Below are 24258 nucleotides of genomic sequence, written 5' to 3'. Positions count from 1 at the left end.
TTAAATATTGTAAGCTTTCTTATGTTTAACTTGGCAAAATGTAGGAATCCAAAACAAAATTGCTGGTGGTATCAATTAAGGACATATACAACACTTACTCACTTTTCTTTGAAAATATCAAAAGGTTTTCTTTGAAACAAGCTTCTTGTTGACAACAGAATCTATTAATGCATGTAAGTGATAAGGTAATATGTTCAGGTTAAAAATGACATTCAAAATTCATTTACTATATAAAATTCATATTTTATTCAAGCTTAGTGAGTCATTCCTTCAGTTTTTCACACTGTGGTTGGAGACTAACATACAGTACATGGAAAAACTATGTGGGTGTGAAACAAAAAGTAAAATTCAACTTTTCCTGCAACAAAAAGTTACCTGCATCGTTACAAAAGCAAGAAAGGACCATTTTGGTCAAACAGAACAGCAGGCTAATAAATTTCTTTTTCAAGTTTAAATCTCCTTTACAGTAGTAGCAGATGTAACCAGAAGATGCACAATATTTTGCAAGCAGACCAAAACAATATAAAATTCGTCCATCAAACAGAAAATTTGACAAAATATGATCGTACTGGTCCTTAGTAATGCACAGTAAAAGAATTACCAACTTTCCAGTTTTAGGCTTTTGCATCAGCCATCATCAATACTTGCATTAACAGTAGACTGTACACTGCTGGCTTTCCCTAGTTAGTAACTTGTAAATACCATGCAGGGTTGGTATCCAATGCTACTTAAATTCCTCCAATCCCCCCTCAAAAAAAAACACTCCAGAAGAGGCTTAATGCAACTCATGTGTATTAAATAAACCAAAATGCAGCTCTGCAAAAAAAAAGTGCTGCTTTATCCTGGAACAGGTTACATAAAGTTTTAAAATGGATCAAAGCAGGACATGCATTGCAGCTTTTTTTTTAAAGAAAAGCTATTTTACAGCAATCCAGTTAAATGATTGAGTTTAAAATGAATACTGGTATGAAAAGAAGCTTTAAACACTATAAAGTAAATAAGCAAAGTCAGATGTACAATCGGGATTAAATTAGAAAATCAATCAGCATCTAAGTAAAAAGATTTGCATTGGGTGCAACCTTTCATCAGAACCAGGAATTGGAAACAGCAATAAATGGATTTAGTAGACAAATGACAGACAGATCACATGGAAAACAAGTAATTTTGCATCAGCTTCTTTATTTGATGGCCTTAACAGAAGCAACTTTCTCCCAGTTTTGATGGGAAGTCTTCACCTGAAATTGTAATCTGAAAAGTGGTCTAGGAATTTTCTCATGCTTGGACATACAAAGTAGTTAAGAAAAATGAAGAGAAACATAAACCCTGAGGTGTAGGACTAGTGGGAAACACCTTAAATGTTTACAAACAAAGACTACCATCAGGATATTGAGCTAAATTACAGGCTTAAAAGACCTACATTTTACAATGGGGGGGGGGGGGGGGGAGAATAAATGTGGTCCAGCAGGTGGAGCAGGGATAAATTGAAGAAACTCCAAGACTTTTCCCAGAAGTGTTGCTTGTTTAACATTTTAAAGCTGAGCTCACTAAGAATTCCAACATCCTTCCCACTTGGTCATGCAAGTTCTACAAGTCCAACTCCATCTTTTTTCAGAGGGTCTATAATTTATGTAAAAAAAATCATCCTCTGGCACATCAGGTTAGAAGATAAAGCCATTCAGTGCAATGAAATACAGTACAGTGGATTCTGGTTAATTGGGACACATTGGGACCAGTATATTTTGGCCCAATTAAGCTGCTGCCCCAATTAGCTAGTTTCATAAAAGTAGCTAAAAAGGTATAAAAAGACTGACTGCCAGTTAAAGAGTAAAAAATTATGTATTTAAATGAAATACAGAACAAATTAGAACACTACCAATAATACTACAGTACTTTTAAAGGTGTATTAGTTTATCGATGAAGGAATTAATCCGGTGTTCTTTTGAATGACTGTATATGAACAAAATCAGCACAGACATCCAGTACAGATAATGGACTGCCTGTATACAATGCTTTCAATGATTGCATCTGCCAAATCTTCATTTTTATTGTAACATTCAAGATGATTGTTGATACCATCAAGTCCTTCATGGTTTCTAACCTGAAGTAGTGAAATTATTTTATTTTCACTTTCAGCCATTTCTGGCATCTCCTAGCCCAAACGCTTGAAGCAACAGTGAGCAAAACAGCTCTGAATTGTTTTGCTGCTTATTTTTCCAGTAACAATCAGTGACAAAAATCTCTGCTTTTTGAACACAAACACATGCAACTGGCACCAGTTAAAAATTGTTCACTCTAAGCATGGTGTAGTGTTTAATGGACACACAAGTGCACACGACTGATGTCGGTTAGAAATTGTTCAGCAACAATTGCAATTAAGTGGCACAGTGTCTCAAGTAAATTAAGGGAAAGGGAATCCCAGCTATTTTCTCTATTAGTTTTGTCCTTTTAGAGTTTCCCAAATAAGCGGCTGGCCCAATTAATTGGAATCCACTGCATTAATATGCTGCACAGGCATTAATACCTGGCATTATTTGTAACATTGAAATTGTTCCCAGTATATTTCTCAAATCAAAGCTAACCTATAAAAGGACAATATTTGTCTTATTATATATATTTCCATCTAAACACAGACATCCTTTGTTGGATTACAATTCTTTGATAAAAGTCAATTGATTGAGCATGAACATTTAAGAACTCAAAAGGCAGGATGTCACTCTTAAGTTACACAACAAACAAAATAAAATTGGCAAATTAAATACTTTAGGAAAAATTCCATTTTGGTGGCAGAAGTTTGCTTTGAACAATGCTTTAAAACCTTGGCAGCTTTCCCTTTTCCCCAAACAGTAAATGGTAAGGTCATGCTAAACTTCATGGCACGATTTCACTCTCCTCAATCTTCAGTCAGTGTGGCCTGCTATTGGAATCAGAAGAGTCCCTCTTGCATGGTGGGCTATATCCATTCAAACAGCCATTTTGGCGCTTGCTCAGTCCACCGTTGAGAAGGTCTTGAATGTGTTGCACTATCAAATTTATGGCAACTGGCATGAAGAAGAAAGACAAGAATTATTTCAGCAGATTAAACAAATACATGTGACTATATTTAACAGACTTTAAAAGACTTCTTATGCCAGCACTCCCCATTCCCACAGATTCACCTTGCTAGGAAAAACTTTAAATAAATAGTTTTCCAATTTGCATTTCTCTTTAAAATATAATTTATGTTTTAATATTTCAGGATCAGTGGCTAAATTACTACTGGTCGCTGCAATTTGACATTGAGTCTATAATTAAGTAACAACAACAACCATGTAATGAAAGTCAAGTCACATGGACAGGTAATATAAGCAATCATTTTCACAGCACAGATTCTAACAATTATTCAGAAACATTTCCATCCAAAATACAGCATTTATATTCATCAAGTTGTAGAATTTCTAGCAGGGTAGACTCAAGGTTATAGCTTGTCTGCCAAGTTACCTTTTGCACTGTGCCAATTTCAATGCATGCAACAGACCAAAACAAGTTCTTTATTAGTTTACTGATATCCTCAAAAATCATTCCCTTACTATACACAAAGAATGAAGGCAATTGGAAGAGATTTCAACAGAAGCATCAATATATTTTTACTTTACTGTTCCTCAATATAACATTTCTAAACTTATCCCTTTTTTTTCATTTGTTACATTTCTACCTGCAGGCACAATTCCATAATAGATCGGTGTATAAAATGAATATCTGTAGTAAGATACCCCTTTTGCTCAATTCCCTGATTGTGTTTTACTGAATCAAATTAACTGCACACAGACAAGTGATGCATGTCAGTTCTTTAAGACATCTAATTTCAGAAGTTTATCACCTCATTACCATAGATACCTTTATTCAAAAGCATTGCTTCACAATTAAGTTAGCTGAAACATCAAATCAGTCAAGTTATTTGCCAGAAGCAGTTACAAGTCCCACAGCATTCAGCTCTTGAAATGTAGCAGGGTGAAGCAGTCCAGAATCAGAATCAGGTTTATTATCACCGGCAGGTGTCATGAAATTTGTTAACTTAGCAGCAGCAGTTCAATGTAATGCATAGTATAGAAGAAAAAAATAATAATACTAAATAAATAAGTAAATCAATTACAGTATACATATATTGAATAAATAAAAATCGTGCAAAAACAGAAATAATATAATAAAAAGGTGAGGTAGTGTTCAATGTCCATTTAGGAATAGGATGGCAGAGGGGAAGAAGCTGTTTCTGAATCACTGAGTGTGTGCCCTCAGGCTTCTGTACCTCCCACCTGATGGTAACAGTGAAGAAAGGGCATGCCCTGGGTGCTGGGGGCCCTTAATAATGGACACTGCCCTTCTGAGACACCGCTCCCTAAAGAAGCCCTGGGTACTTTGTAGGCTGGTACCCAAGATGGAGCTGACTAAATTTACAATCCTCTGCAGTTTCTTCCAGTCCTATGCAGTAGCCCCCCCGCCACCACCCCAACCTCCATACCAGACAGTGATGCAGCCTGTCAGAATGCTCTCCACGGTACATCTATAGAAGTTTTTGAGTGTATTTGTTGACATACCAAATCTCTCCAAACTCCTAATGAAGTATAGTTGCTGTCTTGCCTTCTTTATAACTGCATCGATATTTTGTAACCAGGTTAGGTCCTCGGGGACTTAACCAGCAGTTTGACAGCTACCTCTTCCAGTTGGACGGCTGCAGTTTAGGGTGCTGGACTGAGCTATTCCAGCGGGCTGCTGAAGCTTGTTTTGTTTTATGCATTGCTAGTTTATATACACTTGCTCAGGTGAAAAGCTTGGAGATGAAAGAACGGCCATTGCAACAGAATCCTCTGCTCTTTGTGCAAAGATTGCCAGGTCACAATTGTACATGCAATTTGATAGTGACTTTCAGGATTAAAATTAATCAACAATTTAGCACTAGCGATGACAAGGTCTTGTAAAAGGATGCCTACTCCTTCAATTATTCTGACAGAGTAGATGGCCGATCAAGAGATCAAGTAGAATCAAAGTATGAATGTGTCACAGATTTCAGGTCAGATGCTAAGATTAAAATAAAGTTATCCCATTAACCGAGTTCTCACAGAACATAAAGATTAGCTCCAAAGCACAGATTCTGATTTTTATTGGCATATTAGCATCAAGGGTATTGAAGTTAAATTCAATTCCATAAAGTGCAAATACAGAATTAATTTAACATTGTTAAAAAACTGTTGTTTCTGATTTCTAATAATAGGTCACTCATTGGACCTGCATTGGAGAGAGGATATGGGGGCATATCCATCCTTTCATTATTATCAATGATCATCTAAGACTTTGTCAAGGAAGTTCTCGTTTGATGCAGTTGTGACTAAACACACTTAAGATTTTTAAGAGAGCCTTTTGCAGTGCAGGCAATAAGCCAATGTGGATGTGTCAGGGGAAAATTAAAACATTTAATGCCAGTTGGCCAATCTCTTCCAAGGTCATCTATAAAACCAAAGTAGGATGCTAGCAGCAGAGGAATTATTGAAAAACTTAATTAAAAAAAGCAAAGAGAAATTTCATACCCAAGTTTTCTGCTCCTCTTGGAATGATAACATCTGCATATTTCTTGGTCTGTTTGAAGAAGCACATTTGGTACATCAGATAAATGATGATGATTTAACATGTGCATCCACAATAGATGAAGCAAGAGTAGATTAGCAAGGTCACTGTTATTACGCCAAGGCCATAAAGAAGAAACTAGTAAAACAGACATGAAGCTTTAGCCATTCATCTTGCATGACTTGTACTACTCAGTGAAGCAATTTATCAAATGATACGAGATACCTTAGCCATTCTATTTGCCAGGTACATTTAAAATTGATGCAATACAGTGACTATACTTGAGTATGCTCAATGTAAAATAATATCTTTCAAAATTTCTTTAGCAAGTATCATTTACAAGATGACTTAACATTTTTAACTTACTACATGAACTGCAGCATTTATGCTTACTGTTGCTTGAACCAAGGCATCTTTAAATGCAAATGTCATGATAAAGCTGCACAGACGTTTACATTTTACAATTACATAGAATTTACGGCACAGAAAGCTACTATTCTATTCAGTCAGTCAGTCTATTCCAGCATCTTGCTTCATGGAAGCCTTTTTTCTCTCTGTACATGTGAACAGTATCAGGATATTCCTCATATTTTGCTGGCCTGCCTGAATGCTGTTAGGTACTGTATCTGCTTTGCCATTCAATATGATCATGGTGATATGTATCTTAACATACATTCTTATATCCCCAGCTTCCCTTAATTTCTGAAAATCTTGGTCTTGAAGTTGGTCAGTGACCTAACCAATGCTGGGTAAATTATTCAAAAAAGTCACTACCCTCTAGCAGAAGAAATTTCCCCTCATCTGTCTAGGAAAGCAGGCTCTTTACCTTGAGATTTGGTTCTAATCACCCCAGCCAGGGAAAAGATCAATGCCCATTACCTTATTTGTTAAGAATTCTGACGTGAACAGCTTGCATTCTTCTAAGCTTAAGATAGCACAGGCCCGGTCTCTATAACTGTTACTTTAATAAAGGGAAACTCACTACCCAGAAGCCTTCACTGCACGCCCATCACAAGCACATCCTTTCTTTTTCACGGTTGTTCAGATGCTGTCTTATCCAGGCTTCATATAGTTGTAGCCTGACATTTCTACTCCTATAGTTAGTCCTTCTCAATAAAGGCCCACAAACTAGTTGAGATCTTCTAAGTAGGCTTTCAATAATTTGTGAATGAAATCTCCAAGTGCTTATGGACATTAAAACCTTTCGTACTCCCACCAATGGAAAAAGTGAATTTTTTTTTTACTTAAATGGATGAACTTTTATTTTTCTAGATTATGTATTTGCCTACTCATTTAACCTGTCTACATATCCCTCTGAAGCCATTCCACATCCTCTTTACAGGCCACACTGCCACCCAGCTCTGCATCACTGTTAAACCTGATTTCCCTCGGGATCAATAATGTCTGTCTGTCTGATGTAGGTGGAGCTCAGGAAGGTGGATGGCATCTATGGCGACTCCTTTGCTTGCATCCACACAAACAGCTCTATTTCCATCTTTAATATCCCTATTTTTCCCTTTCAGGGTTCTTTTGAAGACCCTGACCCAGAGTTAAATGCTGACTATGGTTCTTTGCGGGAATGGGGTTTCACAATTGGCTGTAGTTGTTCAGCACACCAAAGACTTGGCCCGAGAGCCTGGCTCAGATTCGGAAGCCTGGAACGGGCAGATCGAGAGTCGGTGTCACGACAGGAGACTTGTGTGTTGCTAGGGGAGTTGGGTTACCTGTGACTGTGTGCCTGGAGATCCGGGATCTTTAGGCACAGAGCTCAAAAAAAGCAACGTAATGGAAAAAGTCCAGTGTAAACCAGCGAGTTGTTTGTAATGCCTCCCTGCTCGCTGGGAAAATGGAGACACCTCTTCCTCCCTTATTAAGGAGAGAGAGAACTTGTGGTATGTCAAATACTGGGTGAAACACAAAGTCTTTGGGGTAACTGCAAGTCTGTGTCTTTGCTATTGCTTTGCTCACACTTCAGCGCTTGGTGGTAGGTGCCGATGCTTTTTTTTGGCAGTGGGGGGGAGGGGGGTTGTTGGTCGCTGCCGCTTATGTGCGGGAGGGGGTAGCTGGGGGAGACTCCGGAGTTCTAACATTTAACTGTCGTTCATTCTTCAGGGCTCTCTGTTTTTGTGGATGGTTGTGAAGAAAAATCATTTCAGGGTGTATCTTGTATACATTTCTCTGAGAATTTATAGATTGTTAACAAATAGCATTCCAACACAAATAAGCTATGCACCCCAATGATCAAAGCTTCCCAGCCCAAGATAGACTTGTTCATTCCTGTTTCCCTTCCATTATCCAAACCTCAGTGCATATCGGAACATTACCCCAATACCATGTGCTCTCATTGTTTTTCACAATTTTGTCTGTGGCACATTATCAAAGATCTTCTCAAGGTCCAAATAAACCACATCCACTAGTTATTCCTTATCCATTTTGAACAATTAAAAAAACATTTGACAACTTTGTCACACATCATTTACCTTTCATGAACTCACATCAACTTTTGAGTTTCACCTTGGAATAGCGGGAGCGAGAACCATTGAAAAGAGCAAGTCTCGTCGTTTGTAAGATGCACTTGGCCGAGTAAAAAGTAGTGAGGTATAAGTGATATTAAGTGGGGGGACTGAAGCATTGGCAAAAGGAGGCAGTGGACAAGGACCTGAAGGCCAGTTTGAATCGGCCGTTGTGTGAGTGGACCAGTATAGGAGTATCAGTCTGTGCCTTCAGCAAGGAGGTATAGATGAGTAACAGGCAACAACAGGCAAACTCAAAAAAACTCAAAAAAAAATTACAGCTAATTAAATAAAGAAGGGATGCAGGATCAGGTGAGATTCATTGTAGTTGCATGATGTAGGAGCTGACGGACCCCATTGGGCATGCCACAGATCCTAAGGAGATGCTGGCATGGGCCAATAAAAAGAAGGTAGTCTTAAGCCGAGCAGCCATTGTGCGAATGGGCCAGTGTTAGAGTGGGGAGCTCAGACTTTGGTGAGGAGAGGCAAAGACTATAGGTAGAATTTCTCATTTAATTTTTCTTTCTTTCTTAGAGCATTGGGGATGCCAAGCAGGAAACCTGCAGTGTCCAAGATGACTACACCTGCAAGGAGTGCATCCAGCTGCAGCTTCTTTCAGACCTTGCTGAAGAATTAGAAGCGGAACTGGTTTTGAACTCTGGATCATTCGGGAGGCTGAGAACACACAGCCAGGTAGTGCAGGACAGGACTACCAGGAGGATGAAAGGGAACAGGCAGCCAGTGCAAAATACCCCTGTGAATGTTCCCCTTAACCACAGATATACCACTTTGGATACTCTTGGAAGGGGATGGTGGTGGTGGTGGATTAACCTCGCAGAGGAAAACCACAGCGGTCAGCTCTTTGGCACAGTGTCTACCACTGTGGCTTAGAATGAAAGGGAGGTGAAGAGGAGTCTAACAGTCATAGGGGATTCCATAGTTAGAGGAGCAGGCAGGAATTTTGTGGATGTGGAAGAGACACCTAAATGGCACGTTACCTCCCAGGCGCCAGGGTCAGAGATGTCTCAGATCGGATGCACAGTATTCTAAAGGGGGAAACTGAGCAACTGGAAGTCGTGGAACATAATAGTATTAATGACATGGGCATGAAAAGGGAGAAGGTCCTGAAGAGAATATAGGGAGTTAGGTAGAAAGACGAAAAGTTGGACCACCAGAGTCATAATCCCTGGATTGTTGCCTGTGTGACATGCTAGTGAGGGGAAGGATGATTTTGCAGAAGAATATGTAGCTGAGGAATTGGTGCAGGGGGCAGGGTTTCGGATTCTGGATCATTGGGATCTCTTCTGGGGAAGGGGTTGCTTGTCCAAAAAGGATAGTTTACACCGAATCTGAGGGTGAGCAATATCTTTGAATGCAAGTTCACTAGAACTGTTGGGGAGGATTTACAGTAACTTGGCAGGGGGTGGGAACCAGAGTGATAAGACTGAAGACGGGCAGTTGGTATCCATCTAGATGCAGCATGTAGTGAGACTGTGAGGAAGAACAGGCAGTTGATAGGGCAAACTTGCAGCCAATAGGATGACAAGGTGTAACAGGGGTTCAATTTAAGAAGGGTGATAAATTCCAGACTGGAGGTGTTGTATTTGAGTGCATGCAGTTTACAAAATAAGGTAGATGACCTTGTAATGCTCTTGGAGATTGGCAGGTGTGATGTGGGTATCACAGAGTCGTGGCTGAAAAAGAAGATCATAATTGGAAGCTTAGCATCCAAGGATAAACATTGTATCAAAAGGACAAGCAGGTATGCAGGGGGCTGGGGTGGCTCTATTGGTAAAAAGTGAAATCAAATCCTTAGAAAGTGGAGACATAGAATAGGAAGATGTAGAATTGTTGTGAGTGGAGTTAAGAAACTACAAGGGTAAAAAGATCCTGCTGGGAGTTATATACAGGCCTCTGAACAGCAGCCAGGATGTGGGCTATAAATTACAACAGGAGATAGAAAAGGCAATGTTACTAAAGTCATGGGGGATTTCAACATGCAGGTAAATTGCAGAAAATCACGTTGATGCTGGATCCCAAGAGATGGAATTTGTAGAATGCCTACTAGATGGCTTTTTAAGAGCAGCTGTGGTTAAGCCCACTAGGGGAAAAAGCAATTCTGGATTGTGTGTTTTGTAATGAACCATTTTTGATTAGGGAGTTAAGGTACAGAAGCCCTTGGGAGGTAGTGATCATAATATGATAGAATTCAGCCTGCAGTTTGAGAGGTAAAAGAAAAAGTCATGTGGATCTGTATTGCAATACAGTGAGGGAATTAGAGGCATGAGAGAGGAGCCAAAGCTGATTGGAAGGGGATACTAGCAGGGACGATGGCAGAACAGCAATGGCTGGAGTTTCTGGGAGCAATCTGGAACCTGCTGTATAGATACATCTCAACCAAGAAGTATTCTAAAGGGAGAATGATGCATTCATGGCTGACAAGGGAAGTCAAAGGAAAAGAGAAGTCATATAATATAGCACAAATTAATAGGAAGTTAGAGGATTGGGAAGCTTTTAAAAATCAACAGAAGACAACTAAAAAAGGCCTTAAGGAGAGAACAGGCAATATGAAGGTAAGCTAACCAATAACAAAAAAAAAGCAAAATGTTTTCTTTCGATATACAAAGAATAAAAGAGAGATGAGAGTGAATATTGGACCGCTGGAAAATTATGCTCGAGAGGTTGTAATGGGGGGTGGGGGGAGGCAGAAGGGGAAAAACAAAATCAAAGAAATAGCGGTTCAAAGTTAAGTAAAATAGTTATTAAATCTTCACTGTGGAAGACACAAGTAGTATGCCAGAAATTCGAAAGTGGTCAAGGGGCAGAAGTGAGTGTAGTTGCTATTCCTAAGGAGAAGGTGCTTAAGCCACCTGGACCAGATGGACTACACCTTGGGGTTAGAAAAAGGGGTAACTGAAGAGATTGTGGAGGCATCTTTCAAGTTACAATAGATTCTGGCATGGTTCTGGAGGAAGCATTGCAAATGTTGCTCCACTCTTTAAAGAGGGAGGTAGAAGAAAGGAAATTATAGCTCACTTAGCCCGACTTCAGTGATTGGGAAGATGTTGAAGGGGTCTATTATTAAGGAAGAGGTTTTCGGGTACTTGGATACATGATAAAATAGGCCAAAGTCAACACTGTTTCCCTCAAGGGAAATCTTGCCTGACAAATCTGTTGGAATTATTTGAGGAAATAACAACCAGGACAAAGAAAGGAGAGCCAGTCGATACTGTATACTTAGATTTATAGAAGGCCTTTGACAAAGTGTCATGCATGAGCTGCTCAACAAAAGCTCATGGCATTATGGGAAAGATACTGGCATGGATAGAAGACTGGCAGGAGACAAAGAATGGGAATAAAGAGGGACTTTGCTGGTTGACTAGCAGCAACTAGTGATGCTCCCCAGGGGTAGGGGTTGGTACTGTTTATTTTCACATATATACATGATTTTGATGATGGAATTGTTAGCTTTTGTCCATGTTTATAGAAGATACAAATACAGGTGGAGGGGCAGGTAGTGTTGAGGAAGAAGGGAGTGGGTATAAAGAGGGTCCTTTCTGGTTGGCTACCGATGACTAGCAGTGTTCTGTAGGGGTTGGTGTTGGGACTGCATTTTTCATGTTATATGTCAATAATTTTGATGACAGAATAAATGGATTTGTGGCCATGTTTACAGATAATATGAAGATAGGTGGAAGGCCAAGTAGAACTGAGGAAGAAGGGAGTTTGTGAAAGGACCCAGATAGATTATGAGAATGGGCAATGGGCAGATGGAATATAGTGTAGGAAATTATATGGTCATGTACTTTGGTAGGAGGAAAAAAGGCATGGACTATTTTTGAAATGAGGTGAAAATGAAAAAAAAATCAGAGGTGCAAAGGGACTCGGGAATCCACATGTCCAATTCCCTTAAGGTTAAGTCAGTGGAATAGATGGGAAATGCAATGTTAGCTCTCATTTCAAGGGGACTAGAATATAAAAGCAAAGATACAATGCTGAGGCTTTATAAGGCAATGGTCAGTCTACACTTGGAGTATTGTGAGTAGTTTTGGACTCCTTATCTAAGAAAAGATGTGCTGATGTTGGGGAGGGTCTAGAGTAGGATCACAATAATTATTCCGGGGTTAATGTACACACGAGGAGCGTATGATAACTCTGGGCCTGTACTCGCTGGAGCTTAGAAGAATGGGGGGGGGGGGGGGGATCTCATTCAAACCTATCAAATATTGAAAGGTCTAGATCCAATGGATATGGAGGAGGTTTCCTATAGTAAGGGATTCTAGGACTAGAGGGCATAGCCTCAGAATTGACAGACCTCTATTTCAAATAGAGATGAGGAGGAATTTCTTTTACCAAAGGGTAGTAAATCTGTGGAATTACCTGCCACAGATGGCTGTGAAGGCCAAGCCACTGGGTCTATTGAACATGGAGTTTGACAGGTTCTTGATTAGCGAAGTTGTCAAAGGTTATGGGGAGAAAACAGGAGAATGGAGTGGAGAGGGATAATAAAATCAGCCAATATGGAATGACTGAGTAGTCTCGATGGGCTGAATGGCCTAATTCTGCTCCTATGTCTTTTGATCTTATTGCGGTCCTGGATATCCATATTTACAGCAAGTGTTGGCTGCTCGATGAACTCATGGTCTAACCTGACCTGGAAATGGAGCTTAAAACACAAGAGTTACCTTGACACTGTTTCAGAGGGCAGTCACTCATTGGATTAACTCCAAGTTCAGACTGTGGTCAGGGGGAAGAGGGTGTGACTGATTGAGGAAGATACGAGGATCTGAGTGGTCGTGATGGAGAAGCCTCAGCCAGTGAGCTTTTCCAGCAGGTCTGAGATTGTGGCTTGTGATGAGGATTGCAAGTGGGTGAGCGACTGAACTATGGCATCATGTGTCAGGAAGCCATTCAAAAAGGGGGAGAGAAGTATAGCTGTAAATGGGGATCGAAAATAGGAATATATACAATTCTCTGTTCCGAGGGCTGTGTTGTTTGCCTGATGCCCAGGTCCAAGACATCTCATTAGGAATTTGGCATGGGAGAGAAAAGTTCAGTTGTCATGGTCCATGTGGATATCAATGTCAGAAGAAGAACAAGGAAAGAGGTTCTTTTGCAGGAATTTGAACAGCTAGGGACTAAATTAAAATTAAGATTAAGATCAAAAAATATATAACCTCTGGATTGTTACCTGAGCCACGTGCCAATTGGCACAGGGTTAATAATATCAGCGAGCCAGGCATGTGGCTTAAAGATTGGTGTGGGAGATGGGTTTGAACTTGTGAGATATTGACACCAATACTGAGGAAGGAGGGAACTGTTCTGATGGGATGAGCTCCACCAGAGCTTCACTGGGACTAGGAGCCTGGTACATGGCATAACTAGGGCTGTGGATAGGGCTTTACACTATATAGTAGTGTGGTAGGTTCAACAGCTTAAAAGGTGAGGATAATGTAAAAGGGAAGGAGAGTGCAGGAGAGGCCTCCAGAATAAACAGCAAGGTATAGAGTTTATAAAGGGATAAAAATTAACTTCAGGCAACACCTAAACAAAATTGAGAAGACTACTTTGTCTTATGCATAGACTGTATTATGTATATTATTTCATAAATTCTATTGTATTTCTTCATTTTCCTGTAAATGCCTGCAAGAAAATGAATCTGAAGGTAGTATATGCCAGCACAAGTACTATAATATACATATTTTTTTAAACCTTACTTTTCCTTTATCAATCCCTTAATTCTTCTTCACTAAATCCTGAAATCTTCACAATCTCTAGGCTTCACGATGAAATCTGCAAATGCTGGAAATTCAAGCAATGTACACAAAATGCTGGTGGAACGCAGCAGGCCAGGCAGCATCTATAGGGAGAAGCGCTGACGATGTCCATGTTCCAAGCCTATATGGGTATCTGTCCCCCTCTTTTCCTTTGCTACATCGACAACTGCAATGGCGCTGCCTCCTGCACGCATGCTGAGCTCGTTGACTTCATTAACTTTGCCTCCAACTTTCACTCTGCCCTCAAATTTACCTGGTCTACTTCTGACACCTCCTTCCTCTTTCATGATCTTTCTGTCTCCATCTGTGGAGACGGCCTATCTACTGATATCTACTATAAGCCTACAGACTCTCACAGCTACCTGGACTATTCTTCTTCCCACCCTGTCTCTTGCATAAATGCTATCCCCTTCTCCCAATTCCTCCGTCTCTGCTGCATCTGCTCTCAGGATGAGGCTTTTCATTCCAGGATGAAGATGTCCACCTTTTTTAAACAAACGGGCTTCCCTTCTTCCACCATCAACTCTGCTCTCAAACGCATCTCTCCCATTTCCTGCACATCTACCCTCACCCCATCTGTCCACCACCCCAGTAGGGATAGGGTCCCCCTTGTCCTCACCTACCACCCCACCAGCCTCCAGATCCAACGTATAATTCTCCGTAACTTCCGCCATCTCATCTTGCTCTCCCTCCCTCTTTCTGCTTTCTGCAGGGATCGTTCGCTACGCGACTCCCTTGTCCATTCATTCCCCACCCCCCCCCCCCCCAAATCTTCCCACCGATCTCCCTCCTGGCACTTATCCTTGCAAGCAGAACAAGTGCTACACCTGCCCTTACACTTCCTCCCTCACCACCATTCAGGGCCCCAGATAGTCCTTCCAAGTAAGGTCACACTTCACCTGTGAGTCGGCTGGTGTGGTATACTGCGTCCGGTGTGGCCTTTTATGTATTGGTGAGACCCGACGCAGACTGGGAGACCGTTTCGCTGAACACCTATGCGCTGTCTGCCAGAGAAAGCAGGATCTCCCAATGGCTACACATTTTAATTCCACATCCCATTCCCATTCTGATATGTCTATCCATGGCCTCCTCTACTGTCAAGATGAAGCCACTCTCAGGTTGGAGGAACACCACCTTATATACCGGCTGGGTAGCCTCCAACCTGATGGCATGAACATTGAGTTCTCTAACTTCTGTTAATGCCCCTCCTCCCCTTCTTACCCCATCCCTGATATATTCAGTTTTTTTTGTTATTTTTCCCACCTTTTTTTTCTCCTCTTTCTGCCCATCACTCTGCCTGTTCTCCATCTCCCTCTGGTGCTTCCCTCCCCTTTCCTTTCTCCCTAGGCCTCCCATCCCGTGATCCTTTCCTTTCTCCAGCTTTGTATCCCTTTTGCCAATCACCATTCTGGCTCTCAGCTTCAGCCCACCCCCTCTGGTCTTCTCTTATCATTTCACATTTTCTCCTCCCCCTCCTACTTTCAAATCTTCCTTTCATTTAGTCCTGACGAAGGGTCTCGGCCCGATACGTCGACAGTGCTTCTCCCTATAGATGCTGCCTGGCCTGCTATGTTCCACCAGCATTTTGTGTGTTGCTTCAATCTCTAGGCTCGCTGTTTTATTTGTTGGCAACGTTCTGTCTTTTGACTTCTTTTCAAAGACATGGCAGGACCACATTTCTATTTATTTTGCCCTTAATAAATAAACCTGCATGTAATATATTTTTTAATTCTTTTAAACTTGGCCATAGCTTGTTTACCATACTTTTTCTGTAGTGTTTCACTTCACAATAATTAACTGATGCCTCACAGGTTTAAGATTCCAGTTTCAGATTGAACAAAAATCACTTTAATTTTTTTTATAAACATAAAATTATATCATATTATAATCCCACGTCCTTGGAAGTCCCTTACTCAGAACAATCAAACCCTTTCTCATTACACAATAGTAGATCAAAATAGCCTGCTCCCTTGTCAGTTTCTCAATAAAACAGTCTAAACAACTATCTTCACCCATCATGTCAACTCATTCACCATGTTTTTTGGTAAAGTTGGTTTGCCAGAATTATGTAAATTAAAGTGTCCATGTTTATTATTTTACCTTTGTTACATCCTACATTACTATTTTTGTTCAAAGGCCTTTATACACGATTCCACCAGTTCCCTCCAAAATGATTCTAATTCATTTCTGATATTGATTACTCCTACTGCCTTTAAACCTTTCTTTAAAATTGGGCTATTCCACATCATTTTCAACTTTTCCTCATGTCTATAAGTTTATGGAATACTTGATTTCAACTCGATCACTGAGAACACAGAGGCTGTCTACAAGAGGGGTCAGAGCCGTCTCTACTTCCTGAGGAGACTGAGGTCCTTTAACATCTGCTGGACGATGCTGAGAATGTTCTACGATGCTGTGGTGGGCAGTGCTATCATGTTTGCTGTTGTTTGCTGGGGCAGCAGGCTGAGGGTAGCAGACACCAACAGAATCAACAAACTCATTTGTAAGGCCAGTGATGTTGTGGGGGTGGAACTGGACTCTCTGACGGTGGTGTCTGAAAAGAGGATGCTGTCCAAGTTGCATTGCATCTTGGACAATGTCTCCCATCCACTCCATGATGTACTGGTTAGGCACAGTACATTCAGCCAGAGACTCATTCCACTGAGATGTAACACTGAGCGTCATAGGAAGTCATTCCTACCTGTGGCCATCAAACTTTACAACTCCTCCCTCAGAGTGTCAGACATCCTGAGCCAATAGGCTGGTCCTGGACTTATTCCCACTTGGAATAATTTACTTATTATTATTTAATTATTTATGGTTTTATATTGCTATATTTCTACACTATTCTTGGTTGGTGTGACTGTAACGAAACCCAATTTCCCTCGGGATCAATAAAGTATGTCTATCTGTCACTTTGCAACCTTGTTTCCACAGTCGCTAAGAGAACATTTTCCATATTCCTATAAAGAATGGGTGCTGTATGAGGCAGTCAACATACTGCAAACAAAATTAATCAAGTAAAGCTTCATAAATATAATTACCAATAAAAAAAAAGATTTCTGGAGTTTAAAATTTAAACGCAAGAAAGCAAATGTACCTGATTTGTGAAAGTATTTCATTATTGGAAAAATTTTAAAAGAAGAATCCAATTACCAACAGGTACAAGATTTGAAGCTCCTTGGATGAATGAAAATCATTTAAGAATGGGAAGTTTATTTGAGTCAAGATTAATATTGAAAAATTTAAATGGTCTAAGCCTTGTAGCTTTCCTAAGAAATTTCTGGGGTAGGAAATGTATATAGTGTTTATTGTTATGAAAGAAAAAAAAGAGAATTAGACAGGTCAGTTGAAGTCAGTACTAAAAAAATTATTAAAACCATCGAAATCTCTCAAGGACGGCAACTTTCAAAATAAGGCTATTTTAACTTTGCATCAAAGATGATACGAAAAGCTGCGTCTGCATTAATGTACTGAATTTTGGAAACTCAACTGTTTTGATCAAGATTTAATGATGAAGTAGTGAACAGGATTCCAAATCTTGGGGAAGCAAATTTAGAACTTGAGAAAAAGTGCTGGATGTTATAAAGTTATGGCCATGGTAATAGAATGACAAGATCCTTCCCAGTCCCTCTCCCAGGAGAATAGCTATAGAACAGTTGCCAACAGAACAATTCCTCTCTGTGATAACATAATTGGTCTAGCACTCTCAGATTGTGGAGTCTCTGAAATGGTCCTGGTGAGACTGATATTTTTGTTATATTTCAGAATGAGTTGAAGAAAATTTTCTTTACCCAGAAAGTAATGAACCTTTGGAATACTCTGTTTAAGAGGAGGATTACTTTTTGAGTACATTCCTAACAGGTCAATAGGCTTTACGATATCAAAGGAGACAAGGAGTATGGTGTTAGTAGAAGTCTCAATGTAAAAGATTAATCAACACTTATTAGTTATTGAAGCAGACATGAGAGGCTAAATGGTCTGCCCTTGCTCCTATTTCTTATGATTATATGTTCTCAAGTAACTTAGTTCACCAAGTAACTTCATATATTTCCTTTTATTTAATTTCCAAGATGATTGCATGGTAGTTGTACAATTGTTATACTTACAGGGAGGCAGAATTCTTCAAAAGCTGGCTTGACAAATGTTATGTACTGTGTTAAAACTTGTTCTAGGTCCCGCTGCCTTTCACTGATGTCCCTTAATACTGAAAACAAGCAGGAGGTACAAAGTGAATATTCAGAGAAATCATTCAAAAATAATTTCTTCTTACCTCTAGTTCTACCTTTCTCATCCCGTTTTACTTCCTTCAAGTGTGAATATCTCCAAATATTTCATTATTTCTCATTCAAGAACAAACATCATTTACTGAAATTACTGCACACCAGTTAAAAATGCAGAGATCCATTATTCTTCGGATTTTAAAAAGGAAATTAATTGCCTAACAGGCTGTTGATTATATAAAATGCTACTGAATGACAGGTAACACTGGATAAAACAAACTTTTGAGTTTTATGCATCCAAATCCTAGAAGTCTTCCATTAAAGATTCAGTGGCAACTTAAGAGACATGGAAGAGGTATTGACAACAGACTAGCCAGTAATATAAAGCAGAATATTACTGAAATGTTGTTTCATTTTTTAACTGCATTGCAGTTGTAGTTTCTAAATGACAATAAACCAAAATTCAATTCAATTCAATACCAAAAGTTTTTTCGGTTATATAAAGAGAAAAAAGGGAGGTGAGAGTTGATACTGGACCACTGAAATTTGCTGGTGAGGTGGTAACGGAGGATAAAGAAATGGCAGATGAACTTAATGAGTACTTTACATCTGTCTTCACTGTGGAAGACGCTAGCAGTGTGCCAGAGTTCTGTGAGTGTCAGGGAGCAGGAGTGAGGGCCATTGTTGTTACAAAGGAAGAAGTGCAAGGCAAGCTCAAAGGTCTTAAGGTGGGTAAGTCACCTGGGCCAGATGGGCTACATCCTGAGAGATATTGCTGAAGAGATAATGGATGCATTGGTCATGATCTTTCAAGAATCATTTGATTCTGGCATGGTCCCAGAGGACTGGAAGATTGCAAATGTCATCCTACTCTTTAAGAAGGGAGAAAGGCAAAACAAAGGAAATTATAGACCAGTTAGCCTAACCTTGGTAGTTGGGAAAGTATTGGAGTCTATTATTAAGAATGAGATTTTGAGGTACTTGGAGACTAATGAAAAAAATAAGTCAAAGTCAGCATAGATTCCATAAAGGGAAAATTTGCCTGACTAATCTGTTAGAATTCTTTGAGGAAGTAGTGAACAGGGTGGACAAAAAGAGGCAGTGGGGCAGTGGATTTTATTTACTTGGGAGTTTCAGAAGGCATTTGATAAGCACACTTGTGGATGCTTAACGAGATAAAATCGAACGACGTTACAGGAAAGATACAGGCATGGATGGCAGATGCCGAATGCATGGATACTGAATGTTGAAAGGACTAGATAGGGTGGATGTGGAGAGGACGTTTCCTATGGTGGGAGTATCTGGAACTAGAAGGAACAGCCTCAAAATTTAAAACAGAAGTAAGGAGGAATTATTTTAGCCAGAGAGTAGCGAATCTGTGGAATGCTCTGCCATAGACTGTGGTACAGGCCAAGTCCTTGAGAATATTTAAGGCAGAAGTTGATAGTTTCCTGATTGGTCAGGGCATCAAAGGATATAGTGAGAAGGCAGGTGCATGGGGTTGAGAGGAATGGTGGAGCAGACTCGTTGGGCTGAATGGCACAATTCTGCTCCTGTGGAGAACTCTCTACAATCAGAATTTCCATTGTTTCTTTATGAATCCTCAGGGCAAATGAACGAGATCCATTTTATAAATAACACATTTTCTTTGCATCCTGTGGCACAGCCAAGACTATTCCGTATTAGGGCCTGATCCATAATTTCTGGTATCAGTCTAATACTCCTGAACTTTGTCCACCCACCTTCATGGAAGGCAGATGGTAAAGTAGAACTTTTGAATGGGCCAAGTGAAAGATGGCCAAGGGCCCAAACTGAGCCGAGTCCAGACAATGGGTTCAAGTAACTTGGTGCTCTCTCTTCCAGAGTCCTGCTCACGAATGGTCATCATAGATCTGTCTACTGATATTATCACTGACTTTTCAGAAATCAAATATAGTCGGCCCTCCTTATCCACAGGGGACTGGTTCCGAAACCTCCCCCCCTCCCCCCGTGGATACCAAAAAACGCGGGTGCTCAAGTCCCTTATTTAATCTGTCTCAGTGCAGTGGTCTTTGGGACCTAGCGGAACTCCGGACTTTATTTAACATGTTCAGTGCAGTGGACATTAGGACCCGGCAGTGAAGCTCTGAATCCACGGTGTTTCTGTTCACGAAAATAATCGCGATCATGATTGAAAATAAGGTGGAAGTAATAAAGCGATCGGAAAGAGGTGAAACACCATCGGTCATTGGAAAAGCGTTAGGCTACAGTCGGTCAATGACTGGAACAATTTTAAAGGATAAAGTGAGAAAGGCCCTGCCCCGATGAAAGCTACAATTATTACTAAGCAACGCAGTGGTTTAATTATTGAAATACATATATTTCTTAAGTGTTCTATATGCATAGAAAGGTAAAATATATACTATACACTAAGAAAAACGGTTGACTAACTGACGCTAAATACAGGTGTCCCCCATTTTTCGAATGTTCACTTTACGACAACTCGCTGTTATGAATGACCTACATTAGTACCCGTATTCGCTTTTACAAAAAAAAGATGCCCGCTTTATACATGTGCTTACCCCAAGACAGACTACAATGACCGCAAAACCTTGTGCGGGCAGTTGTTTGTGCATGCGTGTACATGCATACATGCTGATTTTTTTCCCCCAAATCGACTTTGGCTCGCTGTCTTCCCGATTTTGATAAGTGAAACTACACCGTACATACAATATTTCTACTTTATATAGGGTGTATATTTATCATACCTTTCCTGCTTTTACTATATGTTAGTGTTTTTGGTATGATTTGGTAGGTTAATTTTTGGGTCTGTGAACGCTCAAAAATTTTTCCCATATAAATTAATGGTAGTTGCTTCTTTGCTTTACGACATTTTGGTTTACAAACGGTTTCATAGGAACGCTCTACCTTCGGATTGTGGGGGAAACCTGTAATACCATATGTACCTGTTCTGACTTCAAATCCGACTTAAAGACGGACTTAGGAATGGAACTCATTCATAACCCGGGGACTGCCTGTACTTTTAAGTTATTTCTAGATTACTTATAATACCAAATACAATGTAAATGCTATGTAAATAGTTGTTATACTGTATTGTTTAGGGAACAATGACAAGAAAAAATAGTCTGTATATGCTCAAACAATGAGTACTGGAGGGAGAACTTCTGGGTTTTCCTGATCTACCGTTGGTTGAATCCGTGCATGCGGAACCTGCGGATAAGGAGGCCGACTGTACATTTTATTTGAGATCAAATCATCAATTGTGGTCCTCTGAAAAGGGATGAACTTTGATCCTTTTTTGTTTTGGGAAATCAAATTTATACAGACATCATAAAAACAAACCACATCACAATAGTTTCTACCTGCCCTGTACCTCTGCGTGACAGTCTGGTGTCCGCATCAGTGTCCACGAACAGCTTCATCTGAAACATGTCCCGGATATCCTGCATGTAAAAGGCCAAGATACCTTCAAATAGCACCACATCTGCTGGGTAGACAGTCACTGTTTCAGATTTTCTGGAAAGCAAACAGAAATAAATAATCGGAACATGGAAACTGGAAAGTGCTAACAAGTAATTCCATTGATTGAAAAAAGATGCATTTTAAATCTCTCCTTTATCTTGCCCCTCTTTGCATTCATATTTGTACAAACTTCTTTCTTGGTTGTAGCTCAGAACACGAAGTGCATTAAGTTTCAATTGCTTTGGCCTCCTACTTTATTGTGTCCAGAAAAGCACGTCTCTGCTACTCCAAATACAATATTTCTTCCAACCGAGATAGCAGCATTACCCAAACCCAAAACATGGTCTGAGTGTAGTTACAACAAGCCTAGCAACCTGATGATGGATTTTCTATAGCTATTAATGACACAATTCAGTTTTGCACACAGATTAATGACATTACAAATTGAACAGTTTAAGACTAAAGTTGAACACATTGCCATGTTAGAAACAGAGACGGAAAAGCAACTTCAACTTCCTTAAGCACAGGAAGTAAAAAGACACAATTCAACATAAACTTAACTTTAAAAATCCCCAACACTATCTATGACAACACTTGACAAATTCTGAACAGAAAATTTTGGTCACAGTGACCCAAATTGGTGATGACCTGAAAATTCCATTCCAGCCATTTAAAAATAAAAAGCAGAGTGCAGCAAAATCTAATCCAGAGGAAGAAGAACAATCCATCCCGAAGGCGGAGAAAAGTTACCAAAACCCAAATCCAAAATCTAAACCCAGATGGAAGAAGATGCCGTGCAAGAAGAGATAAAGCTGAGGGGGGAGTCGGGGGGAATTGGATATAGTAAAAAAGATTGATTTGTAGAAGCTTGATGAACAAGCTTGCTTCTAAGCTCAGAAATAAATGAAAAAAAAATTCTTCCTCTGTCCAAGAAGCTAGACATCGCATAGAATCACTTGATCTTTATTCTGGCTATTTCAGCATAGGTTTTCACTTAGATATGGTGTTACACCGCACAGAAGCAGATCTTTAGCCCAACATGTCTTAAGCCACCCTTGCAGCTCTCTAAACTAATCCTATGTACGGCCATTGATCTGTGCCAAGTCTGCACATTTTTCACTTTGCCCAGTCCATTTACAGTCACTCCGTGGCTGATTACCATTGCACAATCCTTGTTTAGTTGTCCCTTTGCTTCGTCCATCCTTGCAGTAGGTTCACCCTATACAGTCCACCGGGTCACCACCCTCTTAGGTCCGCTTGAGCGCCACCTACCTTCTGCCTTCTGTGTCAACTTGAGCTCCAGCCTGCCATCTTCCTTTCAGGCCACCCTAAGCAACACTCTAACCTCCCCTTTTCAAATCCACTTGAGCTCCATCCTGCCTCCTCCCTTTCACGTCTGCTTCAGGTCCACTGTCAGTTTGTCATTTCCACTAAGAAGCATCCTCCTACTTGGTGTGCTGGCTCATCAGCCTGAACTTATTGAAACTGAGATTAAACTTAACAAGTGTCCTAACTGGTCATTTCAATTGGGCAAGGCTAACCCCAAATCAAACTGTCATTTGGCCTTCATAGAAGACTGCAGATAAATCACACATGGAAGCTCAGGGAAAACATTAATGTTAACTCGTGCCCAGCACTCCAGACCATGACTATTCAAAGGGAGCCAAAATGAACAAACAGGAATGCATACTGCACCTTCAACTATTTGGTAAAAGAAAATGTGTACTATTTTTAACATCCTTGTGACGTTTAACACACAAGACAGTACAATCATTTCCATTTCTTAAACTCTTTTGGCCTAGACAGCCTAAATTTTTACACAACATCTGATTATTTTGATTTGCATTTTTATAGCATTTTCAATGCAGCAAATGTCCCAGTGGACTTTAAATGAACTTCCAGACAAATTCAACAATGAGTCATGAAGAGACAGAAGAGTTGACCAAAATTTTGCTCGAAGAAAGTGGTATGGGGAGCATCTTCAAAGTGGGGTGGCAAGCTTCAGCAAAGGAGTCGGAGCCATGACCATGACATGATTAGCAATGGTAGAGCACAGATGGAGAAAGAGAATGGATAAACCCATTCTGAAATTTTATAACTTAGGTTATTAGACTGGGAACCAATATAAATTAGGGGATATATAGGTCATGAGTAAAAGGGACACAGTGCCAACTGAGTTAGAGACCACAGAGGTTTAGTTTGAGCTTAGGCCTGCAAGAATACAGGGATAGTATGTACAGAGGTCACAAAGATATGGGATTTAGCTTTTCTGAAGTAAATGATGGCATGGAAGATACAAGATAGACTGAATGGAGTTATAGAATGAATGGGGTTAGATATATGAAAACATACACACTTTTGATGATCAAAAGGACTGGAAGCTCAATTCAAAATAAACAAGTTGTGAACAATCTTCTTCACGTTAACCAGGTCTTAGTTGTTGGCAAGGGAAGAGAGTTTACCAGGGCACTGAACAATTTGGGATTACCATAGACTGTCTAATCACCAACCAGGAAGTTTTGCTAAGAATACCAGAACACTACAATGTCATGAAAAAACAAATACGTGGAAAAACAAACTCAAGGAGGAAACAATTACACCCTTCCAGCCATGCTGTGGAACCACATTTTTGCAGCATTTTGCAGTCAAAAGATCAACTCAGTCAAAAATCCTTGATTTTCAGTGCAC

The 24258-nt window shown here is 40.1% G+C and overlaps 1 protein-coding gene across 4 annotated transcripts in view; it reads right to left on the bottom strand.

Moving 5' to 3' along the window:
• Positions 1 to 222: 222 nt before the first annotated feature.
• uck2a (uridine-cytidine kinase 2a) overlaps positions 223 to 24258 on the bottom strand; it is a 42793-nt gene continuing 18757 nt past the window's right edge. For 3 of the 4 annotated variants that reach the window (XM_059984774.1, XM_059984772.1, XM_059984775.1), the window contains exons 4-8: positions 21482 to 21624; positions 17995 to 18092; positions 9749 to 9802; positions 5559 to 5607; positions 223 to 3038 (exon numbers count right to left, since the gene is read on the bottom strand). In XM_059984774.1, the coding sequence (XP_059840757.1) occupies positions 2902 to 3038; positions 5559 to 5607; positions 9749 to 9802; positions 17995 to 18092; positions 21482 to 21624 (481 nt within the window). In that variant the 3' untranslated portion in view covers positions 223 to 2901. The remainder of the gene's footprint in view (positions 3039 to 5558; positions 5608 to 9748; positions 9803 to 17994; positions 18093 to 21481; positions 21625 to 24258) is intronic. The other variant, XM_059984773.1, reaches the window with a different exon arrangement.

This window comes from Hypanus sabinus, chromosome 11 (assembly GCF_030144855.1).
Source record: "Hypanus sabinus isolate sHypSab1 chromosome 11, sHypSab1.hap1, whole genome shotgun sequence".
NCBI lineage: Eukaryota > Metazoa > Chordata > Chondrichthyes > Myliobatiformes > Dasyatidae > Hypanus > Hypanus sabinus.
The sequence above is the reverse complement of the archived record's forward strand: the minus strand, read 5'-3'. Positions and strand labels throughout refer to the sequence as shown.